Source organism: Cyrtonyx montezumae, unplaced genomic scaffold, assembly GCF_038088225.1.
Source record: "Cyrtonyx montezumae isolate F1298 unplaced genomic scaffold, pur_monq_1.0 scaffold_4, whole genome shotgun sequence".
NCBI classification, from domain to species: Eukaryota; Metazoa; Chordata; class Aves; order Galliformes; family Odontophoridae; genus Cyrtonyx; species Cyrtonyx montezumae.
Window position 1 is genome coordinate 33,204,579 of NW_027072045.1, and position 27,899 is coordinate 33,232,477.

General features: G+C 43.0%; 1 protein-coding gene across 1 annotated transcript; it reads left to right on the top strand.

The window, feature by feature from the left end:
- Positions 1 to 9,294: 9,294 nt before the first annotated feature.
- Positions 9,295 to 27,168, top strand: MINPP1 (multiple inositol-polyphosphate phosphatase 1). The gene is made up of 6 exons (XM_065746053.1): positions 9,295 to 9,817; positions 9,940 to 10,128; positions 10,782 to 10,879; positions 11,635 to 11,768; positions 24,554 to 25,198; positions 25,232 to 27,168. Exons 1-5 carry the CDS (start codon positions 9,295 to 9,297, stop codon positions 24,951 to 24,953), a joined length of 1,344 nt encoding a protein of 447 aa, XP_065602125.1. The 3' UTR covers positions 24,954 to 25,198; positions 25,232 to 27,168.
- Positions 27,169 to 27,899: the final 731 nt, after the last annotated feature.

A 27,899-nucleotide genomic window follows, 5' to 3' on the forward strand; every position in this document is an offset into this window, starting at 1 on the left:
ATCACTTTGCAAGTGAATTTATTCTATAGCCACAGGTTGTGGGTCTATTGAAGAGCAATCTCAAGGCATACATATTAATGGTGTGATACCATGTATCCAACATTAAAGTGAATTCCAATGAGGGAGGTCTGCATAAAGAAAAAGTTTCACCCTGGCATGAGGGAAGGAAACACTGACATTCAATCTGGATAAATATGTAGAAAGGCAAAAGAAATAGGAACTCCTGTTCTGGAGAGTATCATTTCCCCAGTCATAAAAGCAGTGACCTAAAAGTGGGACCTTACTGGTTGTGGCACTGAAGCCTGGCTCTGAGCGTAACACAAGCTCTGACCAAACTTCATGGCCTTCAGCTGAAATGTAATCACACTTATAATCCCTCAGAGAAACCAAGAAGAAAAATTATTCTGTTATCATGCAACTCTTCACCACATAGAGATTCACAAAGCTTTCTTTCCTCAACCACATCAACAACAAAGAAAACATTTCCTGAACGTTATTTTGCCTTACATGCAGTTTGAGAATAAAAAATGGGATTGTAATGCCTTCTCCTGCTTCACATTTTGTCCGTTTATCTTGAAAAAATATATATTTTTAAGAACACCAGCTTTCACCCCTGGTATTTTTAACTCTTTTTTTTCTTTTAAATTTGAATGGATTCTTCAAAAACATATAAATAAAATAGGATGATTTCCCTTTCTTTCATCACTGAACTCAGGACTGTTTCATTACCCTTCTCATAAGCCCCACGTCCTGAGCACAATTATTGTACTATGCAGCACTTTTCAACCCTGCATAAAGAGAAGTAAATGATTTACCTTAATGAATAGTCAATCCAATTTTCAACTCCCTTCTCCTTTACCCAAGATAAAAGCGTTGCTGGCATAAGCTGTTTTTGAGGGAAGAGCAGACAAAAGTTTCTAGTTTGTTATGGTGGACTTCAGTGGGGAAGTTCAGGATTTTCTAGACAAAAGGCTGGGACTCAGCTACCCACAGCTGAATGCCTCATTCTTTTCATTCTCCTTTTGTGTTGCACTGCTGAGGGTGCTAACAGAAAGGCCCTGATGACCGATGCGCTGGCCTGTTTTTGTTACTGAAATACGCACTTTGAAATGCTGCGAGGATCAGCTGAGCTGTGGGCAAAGCCACCAACCAAATCAGCATCCTTCCTCTGCAGAGCTACCTCAGCCTGGTTTTGGGTGGAGCTGAATATTTCCAAACATGTATATGGATTACATCATTTTTTTGCAACCCGCACTTCCAGGAAAACATCAAAACATCTAAATACGCATATACTAGAACTAAGCAAACTGTGAGTACATAAAACAGATCTGCAGTTTGAGTATGAGTTAGGAAACAGACTTAGTTCTTGCCTGCATTTGGAGGAAAATTCATTTCTTGATTTGAATATGAGACCCACTGCATTGCAAAAGAAGGCAATGACCGTGCCTTCAAATGGGATACAGCCAGATGGGAGCAATAGCAAGTAATAAAGGAGAATTGGCTCACCCCTTCCAACAACCAGTGACAGCTCAACAGAAGTACAACTTCTAGACAGAGAGATGCTACCTCCTCAGCTGCTAACCTTTAAATGAGGGTGAGGAGGGGTGCATATAAGCCCCAGTCCTTCTGGTCACTTACTTGCATTGCTTGCACCTTAGCTTCCTGAGTTACCCACACTTTCTCACCTGGTGCTCAACCATCAGCTCAGGCTGTGATCTGGCAGTTCTGCTGCACTCACTAAATTTGCAGACTTCTCAAAAGAGTTTGCTTGATAGCTTCCCAAAAGCGACCAACCCAAAATATTTTGGAAATGTGCTGTATGCCATTCATCAGGTTTATCAGCAGTTGACCTAACTGCCCTTACTACCCGAACTCTGATGTACTTCTAGAGGTGCTGCAGATCTGGGGAGGGCAGAGTGAGAATCTGGCTTTTTTCTAGCTCTGAAATTATCTAAGAATAAATTTGTTTCTCCCCCTGTGTGAGGGTATTAGGAAGCGTAATAATCTCTCTGCCTCATCGGTTTCAAGTGTAAAAGAGAAGAAAGCTGAACTTGACAAAATAAGGCAGTGAAGAGCACTCAGAGAAAAGTGAAAAGTGAGCCAGCAGTGAGTTGTTATCTCCTGCAACAAAAAAATGGGCAGACAAAGTTTACTACTCAACATAAGAAAGAGATTTTGAATGGAACATACAACTACCTTCAAGAAGGAGGATTAGATATCATAAGAAATTATGATAGCATTGGTGATCAATTTTTTTTTTTAAAGAACAGAGAATCTATGAGAAAGAATGGAAAATACAGAAGGAATTTAAAATGCATATTGTAAGGACAATTTGATGCCTTCAAATTGGGAAAAATTATACTGGACTATGTTTAATTTACTGAATCTATGAAAAAGGTGGATTGATCATGAAGAAAATCTTTCTTAGGTGATGGTTGTAATTTTAGAAAGCTGCTGTGCAGCCATGACTGTCCATCTGCTGAGTGCAGAGGCAAACTGCCCCCGTAAACAGTTCATCCTGACTGACTTAATGCAATGTGGCTTTGAATGCAGCATGGGACAGTTGAATTTGTTTCACATCAACTCCTGACACTGAATATTTCTAAAGCTCTTTCAAAGCTCTTCTGTCCCTCTTTTCATGCAGGAATGAATGGCACTGGTCAGGGCAAGTCACGCTCCCACTGTAACATCCTGCTGCCTTGGGCAAGAAGCTTTGTTGTAAAAGCATGCTGCTGGCTTGAACCTGCTGCTGCTCTCTGGCAAGAAGTGCAGTAGCATCAGGCAAAGCATCTCATTTATCTCACCAAGCTTGATAACTTCATCCTGTGCTTAGCCAGGTTGTCTGTGTGGAAGACTGTTTGCAAAGCCAGCCCTTCCCAGTCAGAGACCTCCTGACACCCAGCCCTCATTTACTCATGTCCAGTTTGCATCCACCACAGCATCCTCTCCCATGATGTCCACCATCCCAGAGGTGACTGTGGATGGCCAGCACTCCTTGTGCAGCTTTCCAGATACAATCACAGTGGTACCTGCTGTGGGTAGCGTTAATCGTTCCCCATCTGCACTGCTACTGTCTCTTCTGACCTACTTTAAACTTGTACTTGCCGTTACATAGTGGTGCCACATGGATGGCTCACAGTTGCCTGGAAATCAGCTGTCCTGTTCTTGCTTTCCTCCTCTTTTGTTAGTTTGAGTTGGTGGGTTTGCAGCAAAAATCGCTGTCATTTGTTACAAGAGGTAAATTTCAGCCCAATTCCATCTGGCTTTCTGTTGCTTGGCTTAGTGCCAAGCTTTGTGCCCTTAGCACGTAGGGTTATGTATGCCCCATCCTCATTTCCTCTTCTTTAATATTTACCCTGAATTGTGCCATTTGAAAACTAAAATTTTAGTATTTTTTCATGTTATTCCATTTTGAATATCTCTTATTTATTCTTCAAAACTTGCTGAAGAACAGACTGGAGAGGACAGAGAAACAGATCTCCTCAAGCTCTGCTGACTTTTGCTTGAAATATACTTTTTATGATTCCCCAGCCATCCAAGGCTAAATCCAGCCTGAGAAACTACTATAAAAATTTTCCACTGGATTACACTCGCCAATTCTTCCAGTACTCACTCTTCTAACTTGTCCCTTGCCTTGAGCACATTAAAATCTGTGAGGTTTTGGGTTGGGGTTTTTTTGTTTGTTTTGTTTTCAGTTTCAGTTGGTTTTGTTTGTTTGTTTGTTGCTTGCTATTTGGAGAAAATAAAACTCGGCAATTTTCCTTTTCCATATATTGAACACACATCTACATTGTGAATTTTCCCCATGTCAGAGAAAAAAGTTATTATTTCTCTCGACAAAGAGTCGAGAAAACTCAACTTGGCTGGGCTCTGAGGGTTTCTGAATTTATCCCTACATTTTTCAGGCTCCAAAACACTCCACAGCACCACTGTGTTTGCTGAATGGGAACTGGAAGGGCTTGACCTGCTCCAGGAAGACAAGCCACTTAATTAAGGGGTTGCCATCCTGATATAGTTGCCCACACAGGGTGAAGCCACAATGCAATACCAGAAAATCTGCCTGGAAAGAGGTCAAAGCAGTAAGGAGACCTAGGGTTTCTATATTTTCTGGGCAAATAAACCATGCAACATAGAGTCCGTGCAGCTGTGTCACATCAATCAAACATTTTAAATAATGTAATGCCAGAAGTGAGAGACCTGAGCCATGATCCCATGCATGTTATAACACTCAGGCGTTGCAAGAGCACTGTGCTTCCCATACATGACCAAACCAGACTGATACCCCAACTGTTGAGTGGCTAACTGAAACAGCAGAGTGTCAAAAGGCCACAGGAACAGAGGTATAAACACAGCTAAGGATGTAGGCAAACTCAGGGTTAACCAAGATCAATGACTCCACCCTAGTTATGAACCATTACGTGAAGTGGCGCGATGGAAAAGCAGGCCTCAGGGAGCTCTGGGGAAAGCCTCTGATCCCAGTCTCAAAGAGATCATGCTGTGAGCATCTCTAAAGTAGCCAACCACCTCTAACAATAGGAGTGAGGAGATGGAAAGGTGATCTTCAGAAGAAGCAGCCCAGTCATGATGACAGGCTGCAGTGCTGCAAGCCCCAAATCAGCATGGCACGAAAATCAAAGTGTAGCCTTTGGATATTAGGGAATGGGCCCTCTCTTTCCATTAGGATAGAATGGATGAGGTCTGAAATCCCTACTTTCTGTGGAAAGCAGTGATTAGCAGTGTTCCTTTTCCTGTGCTCAGATGACTAACCAAAATATGGCATCAGCTAAGAAAAAGCCCATCCCTTTCCATAGGGATGTATCTTCATATACACTGAAGACAAAGGAATCCCTAAGATAAGAGAAAGTGCCTCTGAAGAGCTTACGCTCCAAAAAGAAGCACAGAGGATCTGTCAGCGTCCCCAAATTAAAACAGTTTTGCACTTAGAATACAAAACATGCACCCAGTCTGAGCACCACTGCTGACACGGCTCTGTGCCCAAGCAGAGACATGATGCCAACTGACAGAGGCTCAGTGCCCCGGCTTCTGCACGCCAACACACCGCCCAGCAGCTGCAGAGACACAGCTTTGCTTTGAGCACAAGCACAAGCACACCAGCTGGGCACATGCACTGCTCCCATCTTTGCTAACATACCTGTTACTCTGTGACTGTGGCCAACAAGTGTCTCTAATTTCTTCTCCTAAAGGTATAGATGGCCAGCAGATAAGGGATGGTTGGCTGCCAGCAGGGAGAGTTCTTTTCTTTGAGATCTGGTCCTCAAAATTAACGAGAATGAAAGGACAGGTTGCACGAGGAAAAGAAGAACACGAAAGGCCAACATATTTTCTTCCCTTGACAATGTAATTAATAGCATTGGTTTTAAAAGCGCTGTAAAGAAAGGTGAAACTCAGAACCAGCCCTCATTTCTACAGCTACAGGCAGTGAATTCTGTATTATCTGAACTATCTGAATGTTTAGACTGGCAATGGGAGCTGTTTCTTCACTCCTAAAAAGAGCAGTTAACATCCAGTGAAATGGGAACTTACTAAAACATGTTTTCTCTGCCCTTTGGCTGCTAAAGAAATGTACTGCCATTAGTGGTAATTACAGGCCGTCAAAGCACCGAGAAGACTTCATAAGAGAACTGTTTTCAGCAGAGCTTAGTGCATTACTTTCCCAGTTGCATTTCGGATATAGCTTTGGTAGAAATTTGACAGGACATTAAGAAAAAGGAAATGATGCAGGTCAGTTATTCAGCACTGATTTGACTGCACTGTAAAAAGAACAACAAAAAAAATGCTATTGAATGTAAATAAGACTTCTGTGTTAACTCACAGAATCGTCATACTTGACCCTGTAGAGAAACGGTGCAAGAAAGGAGAACAAAAGGTGTAACAGTTTGATATTGTTATAAAAGCATTTGGGGCAGTCATCATTGCAATTTTATTTATTTATTCATGCCTCGTATTTAAACATAAAAAAGACAACATTTATGAAGGGTGAAAATGGTGACTTTATTGCTATGGAAATTCTTTGTCCAGAGTTTTGGAGTATGAAGTGGAGCTGTTCTCAGGGAAGAAAATCTGAGGAAAATCTTTGAAGGAAAAAAAACGCTATTGCAGTTTCTAACTCCTGTGGCCAGTTGGTCTCTGACACACTTTGAAACCATCTGAGCAATGATGTTCACAGACCTTGACTTAGCTGCGTAGGCATTAAGCATCCGAGTCATCCAGTCCTGCTTCATTTCTGAAGGTAGCAAATGCTTTGCACAGAGGTTCTGAAAGGAGCTCAGCTTCATGTGCAACCATGTAAATAATGCAACACTTTCAGCAGAGAGCAGCATTTGGAAATTTCCTCTGTGATTCTCTGAGCAGATTTTCAAATAAACAGCACAGCTCATCCCAGGGGCACAAATGGACCTTAATGTCCCTCAGTATCTCAAAACTAACTAAGAAAAAGAGCAGCAGGCGGCCCCTCATAAAACAGTTTGGAATGGATAAGATTTTTCCCCATCTTAACAAATGCGTGAAAAAAAAATCCTTTGAAACACACTGAAAATATACAACTGATTAATTTAATGTAGTGCTTCCAGAGGAATGGGAGTGATAGGAGCATGTTAGGGATTGTGGTAGGAGGTAACTGTCTCCACTATGAATTCATGACAGAGCATTCCCTTTGCAGAATGGATACTGTCATCATGTATCAGTCTTTATTTAATCACTCTTGGAATTAACACTCAGCAGTTTCAAACTATGTACATCTGAAGGATTTACCATCTCTAACAAAAAACTCTACCAGTGCTCTTTTTCTTACACAGCTAAGCTCATGTGCACAGCACCATAATACTCAAAGTCATTTGCCTACTAAAACCAATTACAGATTGTTAGTGAGTTACTCTGTAGAAGACAGACATCATTTATTTCTTTTTTCACAGGTGTTCTGCAAAATATTAACAATAGGCATCAAAATAACCTACAACTGTATTTTCTGAAAACTGCACTGTAGGCGGTGCCATGTTGATTTTGTCATAAAAGACTATATTCTGGAAATGACTGGTGCTTAGATATGCCAAATAGAAACTGAAGAAATCACTTGAAAACATGAGGAAGCATAGTGTTTTTCTCCCTCTGGACCTCTTTTGAAACTGAAATCCAAATTAGCTTTCTGCATTGGTCTTGAAATGCTCACTTACCAATTTAATCCAGCAATGTAAAGTTGGAAAGCTCTTTTGAGGGATTGTTTACATCTAGAAGAGCCATACTAGACAAAACACTTGTATTTGTCCCACTTATTGTGATTACCACTGTGTTACACAGAAGACTGCATTTTTTTTAATAACTAGTTATTCACCTCACTTTCTCACACAAACATTCATCTTTTCTGTGTTTTGCAGAACATCTCCATAACCACTGAAATGCCTGTGCAGTCGCTAAGTTTGTTTGTCTACTTAATGTGCTAGTAATGAAAAGGGGTGCAGTGAGTGTTCCACCTTACTGGGGAGATCATTTTCTGAGTCACCAGAGGACTGTCTGCCCTTCTTCATATCCTCAAGCTTCAAGAATCATAGAACCATGAAGGCTGGAAAAGGTCACTGACATCATAGAATCATAGAATGGTCTGGGCTGAAAAGGACCTCAAAGATCATCTGGTTTCAACCCCCCTGCCATGGGCAGGGTCGCCAACCACCAGACCGGGCTGCCCAGAGCCACCTCCAGCCTTGCCTTGAATACCTCCAGGGATGGGGCATCCACAGCCTCTCTGGGCAACCTGTTCCAGTGTGTCACCACACTCACTGTGAAAAACTTCCTTCTAACACCCAACCTCGATCTCCCCTGAGATCATCCAGTCAACCAGATTACCTAAGCCAACCATAAGCCCATCACCCATGCCCACCAAACCATGACCCTACAGATATCGTACAATAATAGAGACTGATATGACGGATGCTGGTATAAAATGATCTTGGGTATGAAAACAATCCCGAAAATATTTTACATATGAGTCTAGAAACTGACCATATTCCATGTAGAATTGAAACATACTGTGAGGTACCGTGTTCACTTGAACATTCCCGATCTCTGAAGAGGAGTTGGAAGTACATGAAGGCAAGATTTGTCTGCCTGGTGTACTGTTTGGCATTCACCTACAACCAAGTAGGGATATCAGGAGCCGCAAAAGCAGTGCAAAGCCCAGATGAACAGGCTATGAACAGCAAAAAAATAAAAATAAAAAAATAGAACAGGTAAGTGCCAAGCACTGCAGCTGAGATACAGCTGCAGCAGAAGTGCAACCAGAATAACTAGGTGCATTACTTCTCAAGTGAGGTTAATTTGCTGACAAATGACATGCTTACTGCTAGGTTTTAAGAGATCACAAATGTGATCCCTTGTTAGGCAAGTCTCTGTGAAACACACAGAATTAAATCCCCGCTGTCGACAAATTTTACAATACACCCTGAAGGTGCCCATTACGCTTGGTGAGGAGTAACCTTTCACACCAAAGCAGCCCAAACCAAAGCTTTCACCATCAAGATGACTGACTTTTCAGTACTACACTGTTTCCTTTCCCAGGGCCACCGAGAAACGTGGTAATTACCCTGCACCGTGTCATGGTGAGATGGCCATGTAGCAGCGCTGTGGTTTAACGGAGCCCCCAGAGCTCTAGAACACCTCCTTATCCCCATGTTTCTCTTTCCCCTTTCTCTGTCAGCTTTAAAGGCTTTGCGTGCACTGTTCGAGCCCCTGACTTATCCAGGCTAGCACGAGGAGCAGCGCGGCCAGCAGGAGCAGAAGTGGCCGTCCCTCTGCACTCAGCCCTGGTGAGGCCGCAGCTCAGTGCTGTGCTCGGTGTTGCGGCTCTCACTGCGAGAAGAACACGGAGGCGCTGGAGAGTGTGCTGCGAGGAGCACAGGGTCATGGGGAACGGCTGAGGGAGCTGCGGTGGTTCAATTCCGAGCAGAGGAGGCTCAGGGCAACGCTGCTCGTGCACTTTTACCTTTGCTCAGGCTGCTTCACACCCCAGTGTGTCGGTCACTCATCCTTTCCCACGGGACGCCTCTTTTTGTCCTTCTCCAGGTTTTTCTGGGCACATCGCGACGGCGGCCACCCCCTCGCCAGACACCTTCCGCTCAGCTCCCCTCGGCTGACAGCTCCGCCCGGGTGGAGCGAGCCCCGCCCCGCCCCGCCACTCCGGCAGAGGCAGCGAGGCGCTGGGGCGCGGCTCCCGCGGCGAAGGGAGGCGAGAGGGGCCCGGGGCCCACGGTCTCCGCCGCTCCTCCCCTTCCTGCAACCTCCGCCATGGCGCCGCGCCGTGCCGCCTGCGTGCTGCTGCTGCTGCCGCTAGCCGTGGCGAGCGCGGGGCTGAGCGGCTACTTCGGCACCAAGTCCCGCTACGAGGAGGTGAACCCGCATCTGGCGGAGGACCCGCTGTCCCTGGGGCCGCACGCCGCGCGGCTGCCCGCCGCCTGCGCCCCGCTGCAGCTGCGCGCCGTGCTCCGCCACGGCACCCGCTACCCCACGGCCGGGCAGATCCGCCGCCTGGCCGAGCTGCACGCCCGCCTCCGCCGCGCCGCCAGCCCGTCCTGCCCCGCCGCCGCCGCGCTGGCCGCGTGGCCGATGTGGTACGAGGAGAGCCTCGACGGGCGGCTGGCGCCGCGGGGCCGCCGCGATATGGAGCACCTGGCGCGCCGCCTGGCCGCCCGCTTCCCCGCGCTCTTCGCCGCCCGCCGCCGCCTGGCGCTGGCCAGCAGCTCCAAGCACCGCTGCCTGCAGAGCGGCGCGGCGTTCCGGCGCGGCCTCGGACCCTCCCTCGGCGCCGACGGTGAGCGCCGCGCGGAGCTCTGCGGAGCTGCGGTGGCTGCCCCGTGAGCGGCCCTCCTCCGTCCCCATCCTCCGTCCCCCGCACGAAAGGAGCCCCGCGCTGAGTGCTGCTTTTCCTTTCAGAGACGGAGATCGAAGTGAACGACGCCCTGATGAGGTTTTTCGATCACTGCGACAGGTTCGTGGCCTTCGTGGAGGAGAACGACACGGCCATGTACCAAGTGAACGCCTTCAAGGAGGGCCCGGAGATGAGGAAGGTGTTGGAGAAGGTGGCGAGTGCCCTGTGTCTGCCGGCCAGCGAACTGAACGCAGGTAACAGCCACCCCAAGGCCGCGCTGTCAAGACCAGCTTTAACTTTGTTGTAGGCACTCAACTCTGCTTTCAGGTTATGAGAACATTACCTTTTAACTCTTGTTTTGTAAAATGTTGCAATTCAGGCGTGCAGACAGTGGGGAAGGGCGAATGATCCTGTCTGTGTTGTGCCTCTATTGTCCAGAAGGACTGAGTTTCTCGTGCTGGGGGAGCCTCCAGAAATAGGCCCTGCTGTCATTTCCAGCAGTCCTAAAAGCACGGCATACTGCCTCTCAAACCCAGCCAGCAGTGTGCAGGTTGAGCGGTGGCAGCCAGAGGCTGCTCTGCACTGGGCTGGCATGCCTCCGTCTGCCCCTCTTCTGCCTTTGGTGCTAGTAAGGATACTAGTCAGTACCCAGCAACAGCTGCCTGTTACATCTGCTTTGGGGTTCAGTGTGGAATGTGTCGTGTTGTTTCGTTCCCGTCCTACCAACTGTAATGTGAAGAGTTTGCAGTCTGAAATTTGTATTCTGCACAGTAACTCTATTGGAAGCTTTGTTGCTTGGTGATTGGTTTCAACGCTAAACTGCAGCTACTTGCTTTAGAGGGAAGTTGGAGAAAGTTGCTCGTGGTGGTGGATTTATCTTTAGCTGGATTTCTTGGATTCATTGCAGATCTCATCCAAGTGGCTTTCCTCACCTGCTCGTATGAGTTGGCCATAAAAAATGTGACTTCCCCATGGTGTTCGCTCTTTAGTGAAGAGGATGCTAAGGTAGGTGCTAAATGCACAGAGCAGAGAGATTTGAGATGCCTTCAGAGGATGCCTGGGTGTTTGGATATAGTTCTGTGGGCAGTCAGAAGTTCTGTGCCTCTCATTCTTCAACCTAATGAAGCACTGCGTTGGTCTCCAAAGAGCTGTGGGTTAATCAAGCAGTAGGACTGAAATACCTTCTGCATTCAGACTTGAATACTGGCACAGCCTTAATTTGTCCTGATTGAAGTGATTTTTTCCTATGGTGCGCTTAATTCGTTTAATGCCTTTTCTTTCTGTAACACCTGAAATGCTCTGGACAACTTTGTTTTGCATATTTTATTTTTTATGCCCCTGCAGAGGCTGCTAAAGGAAGCTCAGCAGCCCTTCCAAAGAGAGAAAACCCCTACACAGGGACATGGCTGGCCAAAGGGTGGGCAGTGGAGTTGGGAGGAAGTGCTCTCCTCTCAAAGAAAAAGAGGGTCAGCAGGAATTTGTGCTGTTCACTTTTAATAACTTAGTGTGGGGGAAAAGCTTGCTGATTAAAATGTTACTTGGCATGTTAAGAGTATGGGGTGTTTGAGCAGCTTTGCAGGAAGACTCTGCCAGGTTGAATTGCCCAGCAGTGCAGTGGCCATAGTTGTTCAGTGTGAAATTACACACATGAGGCGAGAAGTTAAAGCTCCATTACTGCAGTGGTGGGCTCTCTATTTTTTTTTCTTTTTTTTTCTTTCACTGTAGGCATTAATAAAAACTTATAAACTGTATAACTTTAGGTGCTGGAGTACCTGAATGACCTGAAGCAATACTGGAAGAGAGGATATGGCTACGACATCAATAGTCGCTCCAGCTGCATTTTATTCCAGGATATCTTCCAGCAGTTGGACAAAGCAGTGGATGAGAGCAGAAGGTAATTTAAAAAAAAAGGAAAGAACAAAAAACAGCTTTTGTGTTGACTGCAAGCTTTCTGTGGTTAATCCTGATTTGGATTTAATTTGAACAGAAGTTGAACAGTTCAGATGCAACAACGTTAGGAGAATTTGTAATAGAATAAAATTGTTAATGGAGCATTATTACCGTAGAGCATAAATAGGTTTGGGTTTTTTTATTTTTTTATTTTCGATCGATGTTCTTGTGCCCAGAGGATTTGTTTACATCTTTAACTTATTGCTCTGCATAGGCCTTCAAGGGACAGACAGTTACTGTGTTCTGACAGTGGTGTTTTTTTTCCTGCTGAACAGTTAACTTATTGTTTAACATGTCTTTGTTAAAAAGCATTTGGTGAAAGTGGGAAGGCTCTGGGTTAGAAAAAGCAGTGTGATATTTTCTACTTTCTGGTTACTTAAACACTTCAGCATGGAAGTCTTGTTTTCTTTCCATGTGTTTGCTATCTCTTGCACTATTAAAGCTTTCTGTTCAGGTTAAAGGTACCAAAATGCAATTACAAAAGAATAATTGTTCCAAATGAATCCAAACACTCAATGGCCCTAAATGAGAGCTGCCTGTTGCGGAATCCACTAAGCCTGAACTATAACAGCAAACCAACCTTGTTCTAATGTCTGCTTCTCTGTAACTGCAGGAAGGCAAACTTAGGACAGTGTACTTGGTGCCCTGTAGAAAGAGAAGAAAGGCATCTGAGCCCTTAAGCTGTTGTAAAAGCCTTGGTTTGTTGGACAAACGTGAAGCCAGTAATGAAGCCAGTAATTTAGCCAGCCAGCTCAAGAACTCTCTCTTGGATATTTAGCTTCACACCCTTACTCATCGTCACCAAAACTGCCCATTGGGAGCAACAATATCGGTGTAGGAAGTTGGTAGTATCTGTTAGCAGACTCGAAGGTACACAAGCAAGAGTCTTCAGATGAGGGTGGTCTGATGAATTGGTTTGTGTTCAGCTAGTTCCATGGTTTGAGAAGTAATTTTGTGTCAGAGAAGGAAGAACAGCAGTGGTACTCCTTCCAGGAGGGCTGAACACCATGGAGTTACCTATGCTTCCTTAGAAGTTAAAGACAAGAGGCTTGTGTTCTTGTGTGTACTGTTTACTCCTATCAGCTGGTATCAGTCAGCAGCAGTGTTCTGTTATGACGTAGAGAAAACAGCATAGAAAACAAACGTTTTAGTTACAGGTTTGGGTGCTTATGTCACAAAATAACCTGCATTTGCTTTCATGTGCCAGAAATAAATTTTTTGAGAGCTGCATTAGACTTAAACACAGCACATGCATATGAGAATAATTTATAACCTGCATTAATGTTGTCATTCAAACAGAGGAGTTAGAAATTCATAGCTTAGTGATCAGGGAATGTTTACAAATGTTCACAAAATCAAAGATGCAATATCAAGACTCTATAAACATTGTACCTTCAAATAGTTTACTGGAATCAACATATGAGTAATTTAAGGTGACCAAATTCAGCTTTGATATTTATATTGAATCATTGAATCATAGAATCACTCAGGTTGGAAAAGAGCTGAAAAAATCATTGAGTCTAACCGTGACCTAACTATACTACCTTAACAACCCATGGCTAAATCATATTCCTGAGCACCACATCCAAATGGTTTTTGAACACATCCAGGGATGGTGACTCAACCACCTTGCTGGGGAGCCTATTCCAGTGCTTAACAACCCTTTCAGTAGTTGTATATGGTGGATGTATTTGCATGCTTAGCATCCTTGGGACTTTAGTTCTAGATTTAGTGTACTAAAGTAGGTCAAAGATATGTAAATTTTTTTGTATTTCAGGAACAAAAGCTTAAGTCACTGACACTTGTGTGTATTTTTTATTTAGGAACATGCAAGAAGCACTTTTTTTCCCTTGTCAGTTGACAAATTGAAAACAGAGGTAGCCTTGCATTTTGGATCAGAGGAATGATCCATAAAACTATGAAGTCTTCCTCCTTAGATATCTTCAAAAGCTAACTTGACACTGCCCTGGAATATGGCCTCCAGAGGTCCCTTCCCACATCAGCCATTCTGTTTCACCAATCATTTCTTAGCAGAGAAAACTGCAAAGAAGTTGTTCATGTAGATTTTTGCCTACTGAAGATCTGAGGTAGACATCAACAGTGATAGAACTGACTGTTAAGTCAGTTGAGGCAGAATTCTTGAACAGTCATTTGGCTTTTTTGTTGTGCTTCAGTGATGGATGCAGAAAGATGCTCTGTGTTAAGCCCTCTTCATTTTGCTATGAAGAGGCTAGAACTTGGCAGTTGTAAGCGTGAAACCAGCATGGCACTGTGGACTGATTGTGAAGGAAAGGTGGGCAGAAGGAATTGTCTGTTGATAGAAACCTCTCTGCAGCTGGCCTGGACATTGTGCTGTCAAAGTCATTCTGGCATTTGGAGTTCTAGGGCTGTCAGAGCTGCTGTTACCTCTCATTTTGAGAGTGGTCAAAGCTGTGGTTATGCTAGATTGCTCTTTAAATATACCTCTTCTATCTCCTTTCTTTAGCCTACTGGGAAGCTAAATAAAAAATGCATGAGGCTGCAGGTCATTAACATCCAACTGTGAACAGATTGACAGCCACACTGCTGTGATTGCTTCCATATATGCTGTGTCTGCCTCTGTGAAGAAAGAAAATACAAATGGAACGAGGAGATGAAATGCAGGTTAGAAGTGAGCAGACAAGCAGAGTAGTCCCCCTCTGCCCTTCCAAAACATAAAAAATAACTTCTTACTGTAGCTTGACTCATACAAAGAGAATGATCAGTTGTGTTTGCTTTTAGTATATTTGCTCTATGAACAGTGAAAGCCTTTAAATCCCAAAGTGCTACTTAGAAAGTAGCTTTAATTCTAAACTGCATATTAGCTCTGTGAGGTTAATAATGATAAAGCTATAGTTGACAAAATCCATATCTGCACTTCTAGTTTATTGAGAGATCAATCAGATGTCCCTAAATTTCTTGGGAAGAGCAGGTATTGGGGGTAGAGTAATAAAGGATTGAGATACCTCTAAGATAGGATGAGATTTTGGCCACGGAATCAGAATCATAGAACATCCCAGGTTGGGAGGAATCTGTAAGGATCAGAGTCCAATCGTAATGTTTAAAATGTCATTTAGCAATGAGATGTTGAGATGCGTTGAAGGCCAGCAGGTGGACGTCCATCAGGATGGTCCCTCCTCATAAGAATGGTCGCTGTGATTCCCTTCTCGTTTGAAAAGAAAAAAGGTAAAAATGCCACTGGTTAAAACTTGCCACTAGAACCCATCTACAAGGGTCTTGAGCTTCTGCTGATAAGCTGTAAAACCAATTGTGATCAGACTTGATCACATAATGAGACAATTCTAGAGATGCTGGGAAGAGAGTGACCCACAGGCCAAAATGTAGGTATACAACTGGTGTTTTCTACCTAAACTGAGATACTGAGAGTTTGAACGGGCATATTATCCTACATCACCCTATTGCTCACCATGGGTGGTGTTGAAATCCCTTGTGAATTAAGCACGTGGCTCCATGAGGCTGGCACCTCTAAGCCTGGACCTTCAAATGACAGAGCACAACTGGTGGAATCACTGAGGTTGGAAGAGACCTCTGAGAGCGCTGAGCCTGACCAGTTCATCCTTGAGCTCACATGGCCGCCCTTGGAGCTGCTGCACTCTTATCTGTTCTTTACCAGGTCCTGGTTATGTGGGAGGATGCTTGCCTCCTCCTCCCAGCCAAGAGAGCCCTCTCAGAGCATAGAAGAGATGAATGTTTTCAGTCAATCCAATCTGTGCTGACAGTCTGTAAATAACCAACTAAATAACCAGCCAACCTGCTGCCAGTCCACTTCCCTACGGACTGCTGATCTCCCAGAGATAGCTTCAGGAAAGTTGTTTCATTCAGGAAAATTATTCTATGGCATCTGCTGCAGGACATGTAGTTGAGGGGGAGGAGTCCTCCCAAGCACAGGAGAGTATCTCCCATTCTACAGAAACACCAAATTGTTCAGGAGATAACCAACTGCAAAACACGAACTTAACCCAGGGGATCACCTCCAGTAGTTCACTTTTCCACCCAACTAAAACGAACCACTCAAGTCTGAAGCTGCTGTCAGTGGGACCTGGTGGTACTGGTGCACAGCGTGGAATGTGCCCCATGGCTTTGCATGTTGCCTCTGACTGCCAGGGTTACAAAGCAAAACACGTGCAATTCCTTGAAGATCATAAGCTAACAGCCCCCTCAGAAAGGCTTACCATAAAACCAGGTTTTACTTGTTTCCTACGTTCTCAAGCTTGATTGTGTTATTCAAGCAAGATTTTCTTTTTTTTTTTTTTTAATTCTGTTAGGCAGAGTAAAATAAAAAAGTATGAATGCATATTGATAGTTCTAAAAAAAAAAAGTGAGGAAACCTGTATGCTTTCAAAAAAGAGAGAACATCTCTGGGACGTTGTACTGCAAGTTTCTGATAGACAAATCAATCAAAGTACAAATTCATACCTAGTAAGGGCAAGGAAAATGAATCAAGCAAAATTTATCCAAAGCACTTTGTCTAAAGAATGATGTGATGTATGCAGTGAAACCTATGTTAAGAAATTGACAGGAATTTGAAATAACAGCAGATTACTTCAGATATAATATATTCCAGAAGTCACTGAAAATAAAAGGAAAAATATTAGCACCGATCTGTAATATTTAAAGATACTGTAAAAAATTAATTGGGGAGAATTGCTGTTCAGTTGCATCGTATAAGTCTCTTATCTTATCGTATCTCTCTTGTGTTGCTGCCCTGGGCAGAAGCAGGTGGTGAGGTTGTGTGCTTCTGTAAAGGATGGAGACACTGGTAAAAAATGAAATGTGGCAGAATTCAAAGCTGAGTGAGCGGTCTGCTTATCCTGCATCTTCTGAAGTGGGAGCTGTAGGCATCTCGAGCATATTGCCTTCTGCAAAAGGACGTGTAACCCCATCCCACGACGTCAGGTGGCAGTATTAAAGCACTGAAAGCTTGAGTATTGAGTACAGTCTGCTTAAGCACAACATGGTGTGCTTAAGAATAGGTGAGAACCTTTCACCACTGGTGTAGGAGAGCTGTATATAGCTGTATTTAACACTGATACATAGCTTGTTCTGAAGCTACAGGAAGAATGATTTTATTTCCAGAATCTTACTGCTGCTCCAGATTATCTTTTTTTTTTTTTTTTTTTTTTAATGAGAAGTTTAGTTTGGGCAATCCAGTAGCAGAAGTGGGAGCATTTCTGCTCCAGCGAGGAGTTATGTCGTTTGCTTGCATTTCTGTTCTAGGCTTGTTGCTAGAGAATGGCATTGACAATCTCTGCATTTTATAGCATATTTCAAATATTTATATGTAATAGTTTGTCCTGCTTTCATTCCTTGTTACAGCTGAAAAAAAAAAAAAAGAAAGCTTTTACTTATAACCTGTTCTTTTATTTGTTTTTTTTTTTCCATGAAGCTTTTATTGACTCAGCTATCTGATTGTTCGTCAGACTCCTAATTATTTGCCTAATTAGTTGCCTTATTAAAGCTCACTCTTTCTTCTTCTTGGAGAAATATCTTCTGGTGATTAGTTGACCTTTAAGAAAATGATAAAAATTACTCATATTCTCAAGTTTTTGACTATAAGACCATTAGAGTTGGTATTTAATGGTCATCTAAGTTACAACTTTAATGTCTTGAACATGAATTTTTAGTGTTGTACATGAACCTAATTCTTCTGCACCTTCAGTAGCAATAAAACCTTAATATCCAGTAAAGAGTAATTCCTCTTTCTTGAGACCTTACTGGTGTCAGATAGGTTCTTCCAAGACCACATTCCTCTATTCCTTTTTGCTTGTCTGTATGGCAATATAGTAGTCACTCATACAGGGAGAGTTTGAGTGCCATGACTCTCCCATAAAAGATTCTTTTTAAAAGAAAAAAATAATGATATTATAGGAGTGAAATTGAACCAGCTGAGCTGTGCTGAAACGCTATAGTTGGAAAGTTGTCCAAGTCCATAAAGAGCATTATTTTTGTAAAAAGGAAAGGATTAATTTTTTCTCATGTCTGACTGTTTTGGATAGGAAACAGTCAGACCATGCAACTATATGGCAAAGAAGCCAGGGGGGTAATACTCTTCCCTGAACTGTTGTTTTTTTGTTGTTTTTTTTCCACATTTGGAACCTTATAGAAGGTGTCCCTACTCCTCATTACAAGGGTAAAACTGGAGGGCAATGATACACTTGTACTGCTGCACTTAATCATTGTACTGCTATAGGAAAATCGTGAAGGCTACTCTGCATTTGTTTGAAGAGTTAGTGTTCAGTTTCCCAGAGCTATGGTATTTGGAGACATTTTAACAGTGGTGGATAGATGAGCAATGGATGAGTAGCTCTGCCTTGGAAGAGGCTTTGAGTTCTTGGTTTGATGTGTTTTCACTTCAGTGCGAGTTGTGTATGTTGTGCATGATTACTGACTGAAATCTACTACAATTTCTTTTCCTTCTAATATGTTGCTGAATAACCAAACCTGAATCACATCTGCCCTTCTCAGTTGCACAGGCAACTTCAGAGTCTGTTGGCCAAGCTTTCCAATAGGCTAGAAAGTATGGGAGTGAATCTTTGAAGCTGTGAATCTTTGAACGACCAACTGGAGCTGTGAGTGCTGATGGGAAAGCCCTGTGTTTTTACAGTCAGTGCAGTACAAAGCTGCTAATCGTTCAGAAATGGAGCAACTATAACAGCTCCACAACTGAGAAAGGGTGAGTTTTAAAAAATAGTTGTGGCACCTTTCAAGGATATCAGCTATTCACTGAAGCTATTTTATCCTTTTTCTTCTAGCTTCAGATACTTATCAAGACTACCTTTTCTTGATCCTGAAAGAGACGTAAAGTACCTGTTATCTGTACTCTCCAGATGGGTTGCTGGAATGCTCTCAGAATTCAGGGGTACGCTTTGTGGAGCCATCTCAGAGTTTGTGTAAAAAAAACTAGGTAAAGACAGGAGTCTCTGGAGGTGCTTGCACTGCACACATCTGCATCCCCGTGCCTGTATTTCTGAAGTGTGTGATGGTCGCTGACTTTTCTCTGGGCAGGACAGGTGACCTTCTCAAGGAAAGTGTGGCTTTTCTACACCTAGGCATTTAAAGTATTGTTTATGACTTTGAAACTTCCCAGAATGTTCTTAACTTCAGATTAATTGCCTAATATTTCCTTTCTCAGAATTCCTCTGAAGAAATATCTCAGCATTTTTATAGGGTCATATCCTTTTATCAAAGGAATTCAAAAACAAGGAAAAAAAACCAAACAGCTCTTGGCAGCTAACATACAAATATTTAGCATCAGCGTGCCGCTGTGAGGCAATTGATCTTGGAGTTCCTGAGAAATATGAGAGGTAGGTTCATTTGGAAAGGACCATGTGAAACCACCTAAGTTTAGTGAAGTGAAGCCTAGCTAGCTTTGGGTCATTAACTGCTATGGGAATAGATAAAAGGTATTGCTGTTTAATCAGGGTTTTAAATGAGCTTTGAGTGCTCTTTCTCATCCTTTCAAGCTTACTTTTTCCATGAAGGAGCTCATGGACATCCTTGCTAGGCCAGAAGGAAATGTCCATCTCAACAGTGTTTGTGATGGCCCGTTGTATTGGTACTGCTTCTGGGAAGGAACCAGCACAGCAGTCTGTTCTCCTATTCTGAGTGAAACTTTCCTTCATGAGGACTTACTGCCATTTGAAAGGCTTTTCTGCTTTTTCTACCTGTTATCAGCACTCAGAACAACACCTTTAAGATTTCTGCTGCCTCTGAGGTCCACCGCTACCCTTGCACTCCCAGATTTCTGTTGTTCTCTTGCAGATCTAGGGTTCTTCTAGCTGTTTTGATTTTGGTGGGTTTTTTTGTTTGTTTGTTTTTTCCAGAAATAGATTGCTTGGGGATATGGGATTGATGGAAAATTCATTCTGTAGTTGAAAATAGAGGGGTTTGTGTCCTTTGTCCTGTTTGTTTTGATTTGTGTGTGTGTGTGTGTGTGTGTGTCAGTCTGGGATAAGGACAGAATGCAGTCTAAGCTTTCTTGTTTTACAGTTGTTAACACTTCTCTTCTGAAGCTGTCAGGGGAATTTTTATATAACAATTGAAGGTCGACCAGTTAAATATTGCTGCTGGAAATATTTCTTCCTATCCCACTATCTTCTTGGGTTTTGGGTTATCGCTAGCCAAAAGTCACATTAGTGCTTAGGAAATGAACTTTTTTTGAAAGAAAGGTTACTTCTTCCACACCTAAGATGATACATCGGTGGACTTAGAAGAGTAGGAACAATCTGCTGTTGAAGATGGGTGTGCTGATACAGAAGAATCAGTGTTAAACCCACATCTGTAAATATCAAGGTGAACTGAAAATTGCCCGAGCGATAAATCCTACACTAATATACTGGCCTTTCTTGGGGGGCTTGTGCTGATGGACGTGCTTCATTTTCAGCTCTGATCAGATGTAATTCCAGGGTTATAGCAAAGGCAGAGCAGAGGCTGATGTCCTCATTTCTCACGAACAAGCTCTGCTTCTCTTTCTGCCCAGTGAGAGCTGCTTCTGCTCCACTGGACACACTTTGTAAAATGAACATGATACCAGTCACCAGTAATAACTTGTAGGAAAACTCCCAATGTTTTATGGCAAAGTTTTATTTATGTACAATTTCTTAAGCTCACTTGAAAGTTGGAAATTAGATGGTTTTTGTGCTTTCCCAAGTCATTTATTAGTACAGTAATGGCGGGGGAGGGCAGAAACTTGGATTATCACTAGCTTTAGTATGATATTGAGAACTTTGTCTACTACTGATAGGCAATACTGAGTAATTCTTTGATCCCCAAGATTGAGCATGGATATTTTGACCCTCCGGTTCAGAATTTGATTATCTTTTGCTACTGTTCAGCGTTCCAGTGATTGCACTGTGTGTGCTTCTGTTTTGTCTTTATCAGAAATGCCTGAACAGTAATAACCTTTGCACATGCTGCAGATAGGCAATCCTTACTGATTTCACTGTAATTAAAAATATTACATTACTGTTGCTCTTTTAACCTTCCTAGTGATTTTTATTGTATTTAGATAATAAGAAACCTCGGTCTGAACCATAGTCATGACCATGGGGATTAAACAGGGAGTGCTTGAGTAGTCCCAGACAAGAAATCAAACATCCGGTGCTGGTGAGACTGCAGGGAGATTTTTCAAGTCTCTTTTCTGTGGCAAAGAGGCTGTTGAAAAGGTGGGATCGTATAGTACAATGAAATGGTTTTAATCCTTATTTTAATAACACACTGGCTCGGATGTGAATGGCAGAGGTTTGTTTTGTCTCCCAGGTGGCTTGACCTGTCAAGCTTGAGGATTTCAGGAGATAAAATAGGAACTGTAGTTAGAGTGAGAACAACTACCTTGCTTGTTCTGTGTTTGTCTTCACAAGGTTCTTGTTTGTTCTTTAATACTTCGCTTGGTAAGTATGTGTATGCACAAGAACTTTTTCCTGTTTTTGCTGCTTTGGTTTACAAAAAACAAGTTAGCCATGTTTTCATGGTTTACTTTCATTCTGGAATTCCTGCTGGTATCAGCTGGAAAGCAAGGCCAAAACTTGCTATTAAATACATTTCTATCTTAGCATATCCTGACTTTCTGGGAGGGCAGAGAGAGGAAGAGGATGATGGGTGGTGGTGAAATTCAGTGGAGGGAATAATGCCTTTTGGAGTCTCTGGCAGCTTATGTGCATTATTGGCTTCCCTGCTTAGTAAACTGAAAGATACAAACATCCACACTTAGAAACAAGCAGCTGGATATAAAAGAGCATGCTGCTGGACCAAAATGAAAACGTACCAAGCTGCTACAGCTGGGTGCTACTCACAAAGAGTGCTGAAAGGACTTGAATGAAATGTCTGAAGTGATAGCCAGTGAGTGATGGCTTCAACCAGGAAGTTCCTGCGGGCTGGCGGGTGTGATGATTTAAAAGCAAATTAAGGAGAAATGAAAAAGCACCTTCAGGAGAGAATAAAAAAAAAGCAGACCAGGTCAGTGAAAATAACATTTGGCTAGCATTGCTAACCATCTTGATGAGTGTGAGATACCAGAAGAGCGTCAACTTGGTTCTTTGAAAGGAAAGCAATTTTAGAGCTCTTGGGGAAAATCAGCAGACATGCAAATACGGTGACCTGGGAGATACAGTCTAGATTTCCAAGAAATCTTCAACAAGTTTCCTTACCAAATTAAAGGAGTAATGTGAAGGGGAAGATCCCTTTCTTGGGTAAAAAAAATGAGTGAAAATGCAAGAAAGGGAGGGTAGGGATGGATGTTTGATTTTTCGTAGCACAGGCAGGTGGAGATAGATCTGCGTGGACCTAGGCTGCTCCGCATGTTGTAAATGACTGGGAAAAAGAGAAGAAGTGCTGCAAATGCAGGACATTTATTCAAGATAAGACAAGACAAATTGCTCCAACTAAGGAGGATTGTGGAAGGACCTTTGTGGGCTTGAAGTATGCAGATCTGACTCAGTCATTTGAGCTGGAAATTGCAGGAGGTCAAGGAAAAAAATGCTTCTGTCTTCTCTAAGCATGCATTTTTGTTGTTGTTCCTATTTGTTGTCTGACAGAAGGGATGTAAATATGCCCTAAAACCTAGTGAAATGTGTGTGGAGGGGGGCTTGGTCAAATGAGCAAGAAGGGCCATGAATAAAATGGGGATAAATGCTGCAAACCTCTGGTTTTGGAGGAGTTGGCAGAGGCCTGCAGTGAGTGGACATCTCTTGTAGCAGAAAAGGTGCAGGTGCTTTGGAGGAAACAGGACCTTTCTGTGGTTGTAATGCTTCATTGGAGCAGGAAACAGGCAGGTTGCTGATTCTTCTTTTTATATGGTGCTATATCTGAGGGACAAATTTGTGCATCTGTATGTGTATGTCCAGGGAGGATAGGTGGAAGGCTGAGCAGGACTGTGCAAGGCACATTTCACACTGCACAAAGACTGGTTGTAGCAGGTGGGCGATAAAGAGCCTGTCCTGACAAGTTGGTCAGAGTTCATGTTTGCAATTAAGTCCCCTAGTTAACCATTTTTCATTTGCTTCAGAGCAGAGGAAACACCTCCTTTCCAGGCCAATCAAGATGTGCTCCATCTGTGGGTGGACTTCAGTGGTAGCAGGCAAGCAGGAGTGCGGCCACATGTCACCCCTTGTCTGACAAAGCCAGATGGACACACGTGTCAGTGTGTGATCCAGGCTTCTGGGCAGAAACACCCTTGGAGGTGTTTCCAAAAAGCAAGGGGTAGGTGTTCCTGTGTGTTGCTGCTTCTAACCTGCTGCGAGCCAGGGCCACTCTGTCCTTGGGTTGAAAAAAGCGTGACATCTCATCTGACAGACCTGGTTAGGCTGTTAGGGTTTGTTCCCTGGCTGTGTGTGGAGGGAGTGTGGTCTTTCTGGGAAGCAGGCAGTCTCAGGGATCAGTAATAGCAGCACTTTTGCTGATAATTGGCACTGATAAATTGTGGAGGAGGAAAAGCAGTTTGTGTTAAATCAGTAATTTGCCACGTGGGCAGTCAGGTGTTGTGGTTAGGTCAGAGGGAAGTGAGGTTTTGCTATAATTAACATATGGATAACTCTGTGGTTAGATACAGATACTGAAACAAAATTGTCACTTGATTACGACAGTTGGGCAAAGCTTTGACTCCCATAGCTAGCAAAAGTAATGTGAAAACCTTGAAACTTTCCAGGTCTAAAGTGATGACAGTCTGTGAGCTTCCCATCACCGCACCTTGGATTAATTTAGAAAGTAGTTACTAAAAAGACATTGTAAAATTTAGGGGGGGGGGGGTTATTTTATTTTTTTAAGAATTGTTAGATTGTGTTTCAACAGTAAATCATTTGTCTTCATTGAAGCAGGAAACATGAAGTCTTTGTGGATGAGCTCACTCCGTGGTTCATTGTGTTTTATTATTTGGTTGCTTTGGTGCTGTCGGGGAACAACCACCACCAAAAATTACACATTTCTGTTAACCCCTTGATATCCTGGGAAAAACTGTTAGACGTTAGAGAGGGGTTTGTGCTACAGCAGACCTGTGAAAAATGTAGGCTTACAGAGTTACAGTAAACTCCCAGTGAAGTTTTCCAGAGGGTCTGTGATGGGAGAGTGGTTACACCTGTTCACGGTGGACCTGTGCTAAGGGACTTCTGAGCTGCTGGGATGTCCTGGAGCCCTCCACGTGCTCACAGCTGAGTGCTTGATTTGGTTTGTGCATTAGCAAAGACTTGCAGATTTGCTGCCCTTGTCTAAAACTCTTAACGGGAGGAGGCAGTGCTATGTACAGTCTTTGTGTTTAGTCCCAAACCATCGTATTAACTGTAGCATGCTCATGGGATCTGTCCGTAGCTGGGAAGAGCACAAGTAACTGCATTTGCACGGGAGGCCCAAGAGTTGTATGAACGTACACCTTTAGTCAGGGTTTTGCTATTGTTTCCCAGATTTCTCTACCTCTAGCCTCGTGACATTTGCTACAAATTCTTACATTCTTTCTAAGAGCCGATAGCTTCAGGTGGGATAAAGCATAGGTTAGAAAGGTCAGGTGCTGTTTTTTTTTCTTTATTTCTTTTAAATGAAAGCCTGGAATATACAGAAATCCTGAAACAGGCTCTTATCACAAACTGAAGACAAGTTCAAAGTCTACTTCTGAAAGCCTTTGCTGCTGACAGCTGCAGTGCTGGTATGTTTGCTTTGAAGCACGAGCTCCTGCTGATCCTTTCTTTTTTTTTTTTTTTCCTTTAGTTCAAAACCTATTTCTTCACCTTTGATTGTACAAGTTGGGCATGCAGAGACGCTTCAGCCACTTCTTGCTCTTATGGGCTTCTTCAAAGATGCTGAGCCTCTCCGAGCAAACAATTACTTCCGCCAGGCACATAGGAAATTTCGCAGCGGCCGGATAGTGCCCTACGCAGCTAACCTGGTGTTTGTGCTCTACCACTGCGACCAAGTGAAGACCCCTAAGGAGGAGTACCAAGTGCAGATGTTGCTGAATGAAAAGCTCATGCTGTTTCTTCACTCAAATGAAACCATCTCTACGTACGCAGACCTCAAGAGCTATTACAAGGACATCCTTCAAAACTGTAACTTTGAGGAAGAGTGTGAATTGCCCAAATTCAACGGTACTGTTACTGATGAACTTTGAGGGAATGAAATGGAGTGGCTGATCTGGAAACCGATCTCAGTTCTTTTCAACAAGCACTTTGGATGAAATGCTGCTGCTGTGTCGATTCTCTACGCTTGCAGATTTGGTGGCTGTTACTTACCTGGGTTGTCTCGGTCAGCTCAGCACACTATTTATTACATAAGATGAATGACAAAACCAAATTCTGTAACAGGGATGTCCCTGAGCATTTGTAACAAATGTGGTGCAAGATGAAGCGTGCCTGTGTATTGACAAGGAATTGCCTGTGTATTGACAAGGAATTTCTGTGTTCTGACAAGGAATCTCCTAGGTCATTCCTCTTATGAATGTGCTGTAGATAGAATTTAGAGCTGGGATAACTATTTATTTTATCAAAGCTGAAGGTGCTTGAACTGATTCAGTGTTGCTTTGTGCTGCCTTTTCGCTAGCTCTTTTTTGTTTCTTCCTGTGGCAGGTATGAAATAATCGAAACCCTTGAGCTTTTCTTTTTTTAACTTCTTTTCCTGAGCCCTTAGGAGGGAGAGGGTATGTGTTACTTCACTATAGCTGCCCAGTGTTTCTCTGGAGAGCACCACGTGAACATCTCACTGTGGCGTTGACAGCAGGAGGAGTTGTTGTGTGCACTGTATACCTGTAAAGGGACAAGGATTTATGATTCTTAAGTCATCACTGACTCATCCAGCACTGCACATTAGCCATCAGGGTAAGTAAATTCTCCTGAAAGAGAAGGGAGGAAGAGTGAGGAGTAGGAGATGTCCCAGAGCTCTTGAAAGGAAAAATAGTCATGCAGCACTTGTTCTCTAAGCCATCTGGTGTTTCCTTTTACTTGACACCATCAATTTCTCGTGTTAAAGTTTGGGCTGGGGCATTCAGGTGAGACTGTGTGAGCAGTTTGAACGTCTTGGTCCTCCTTAAATGCTGAAAGTTTTCTTAGAACTTCTGGAAGTCTCCAGCACATCCTGCTGCTTGGAACAGAAGAATTGCTAACCCTAAATCTGGGCGGGCTTCAGGCTGTGAGAAGTATCTGGCTGAGGCTTGACTTCTGCAAGCTTAAAGGCACAAAACCTGGTATCGCTTAGGTAGGCCTTATCCACCTGCTTGTTCCTGAAGTTGATCTGGTTTTAAATAAATTATTTGCATAAAGGTACTGGTTATCTTTAAGTGTATCTGCATCTGAAGCAGATTTACTTGTTGCTGTGAAATAGCAAGTGTTCAACAGCTGAGCAGAAAAAGGAGAAATTAAGATAATTGTCCAGAAATGTGCAAAATACAGCAAGGCAAATAAAAATCCCTTCATTGCCCAGAAGGGAATGGCTGGGTAAACAGGCTGTCCCAGAGCAAATGCGGGTGTGGTTTTATGGTGCTGGCAGTTCCTGACATATGTGTGCCCTATAACTAGAGCTCCATAGCTCAGCTCATAAAGTGAGGGGTAGTTTGTTGTATTGACTGGAGAGAGGGTGAAATGGTGGTATAACCTATTACCACAGTAGTGTCATAGGCACTATAAACATTTATACCCTCGTTTACTTAGGCAGCCTCACCAGTGGAACTTAAAAACTGACAGGGAAAGAAAAGAAAAAGAGAAACTTGGTCTAGTTTAAATTGTAGAAGTTTAAGGAATTGCAGACTTCATTTATCTTTATTTCTAGAGGACTTTCTGTCACTTTAATATTTTTCTTTTTAAAACAGCTTATATAAAAGCACTTCTGAGTTTACATATCTGTAAGTTAAGGAGCAATTGAAAAGCTGTTTTTTAGGGTATCATTTTATGGGTGAAATCACTGGGAGGGTTTTTTCCGTCTGATGTAATCTAAGTGCTCTTCAAAGAGTGGGATATATGCCCTATCTCCTTAGTGTACTGTCTTCTATGGAGGCTGTGGTTCTGCTCAGCAAAAGCACTGATTAAAGCTGGTGGATATTTTGGCATTGATGTCGTGGTAGAACTCTTGCATGTTTTAGCTCTGTGGATCTTTTTCTGAAACAGGGGAGGTGGCTGGGGAAGAATAGCTGTACTGGAACACCTGTAGGAATATAGGTCAGAATGATTGCCAGCTCCAGCGTATGACTTTTACTGCCATTTTATATCAGCTTTGTCTCCTTTTTAGCATGATCCTGCTTTGAGACTGAGTCAATTGAACGTAATTACTATGACAGGTGCCTGTTACCAACTTTCTTGCAAAGCAGTGTTTGAGGCAAGCTATGAAGAAGGAAACTTCTGCGGTGAAATTTGGTAAATAGCAGATGTAAGGTTGAGAAAATTCACCTTTGGACATTTTTTGTGTGGTTGAGTCAGCCTGTGATCATTCATGATATGAACAGAAGAAATGTGAGCTTTTGTGCTGGAGATAAGTGGAAGGTTTCCATTTGTTGATTCTCTTACCCCCTGTGTTTGTTAAAGATACTGTGTTCTTTGCAGAGGGAGAATGTGTTGCCCTGTTTTTTCTTTGATCGTGAATCAGATAAGGCAGAAGAACCAAATAATTATTTCTGTGGTGAAGTGTCAAATGCTTCTGCATTAAAGTTGATCGCTTGATGAATAAATTATGTGCAAGGGAATTCAAGGATGGCTCTTCAGAAGCTGTATCGTATTTTGCCTTGGCTTAGGGGTCCATTGATCTCTAGCGTAACGGGTGTATCTACAGTGGAGGTATCACCAGTTAACTGAGAGGAAAAACATGCAGTTTCATTTGTGATCTGTACGTAAAGGCTGCCCCCACTCACTAAGCTGCCATCATTGGAGCCTGAGCACAGAAATCTTGCACAACTGCTGCAGCAGCTGTGCTGGGGTGTGTATGTGTTCTGGGCACTTGTTCAAGTGCCTAATTCTTACTGCTAGGGATATGACTTCAGTATGACCCTGTTATTTAAAGAGAACTAAAAACACGCATCCCCAATCAAAGAAAAATAAATTTGTACGTAGACTAAAAAGGAAAACTAAACGGGATC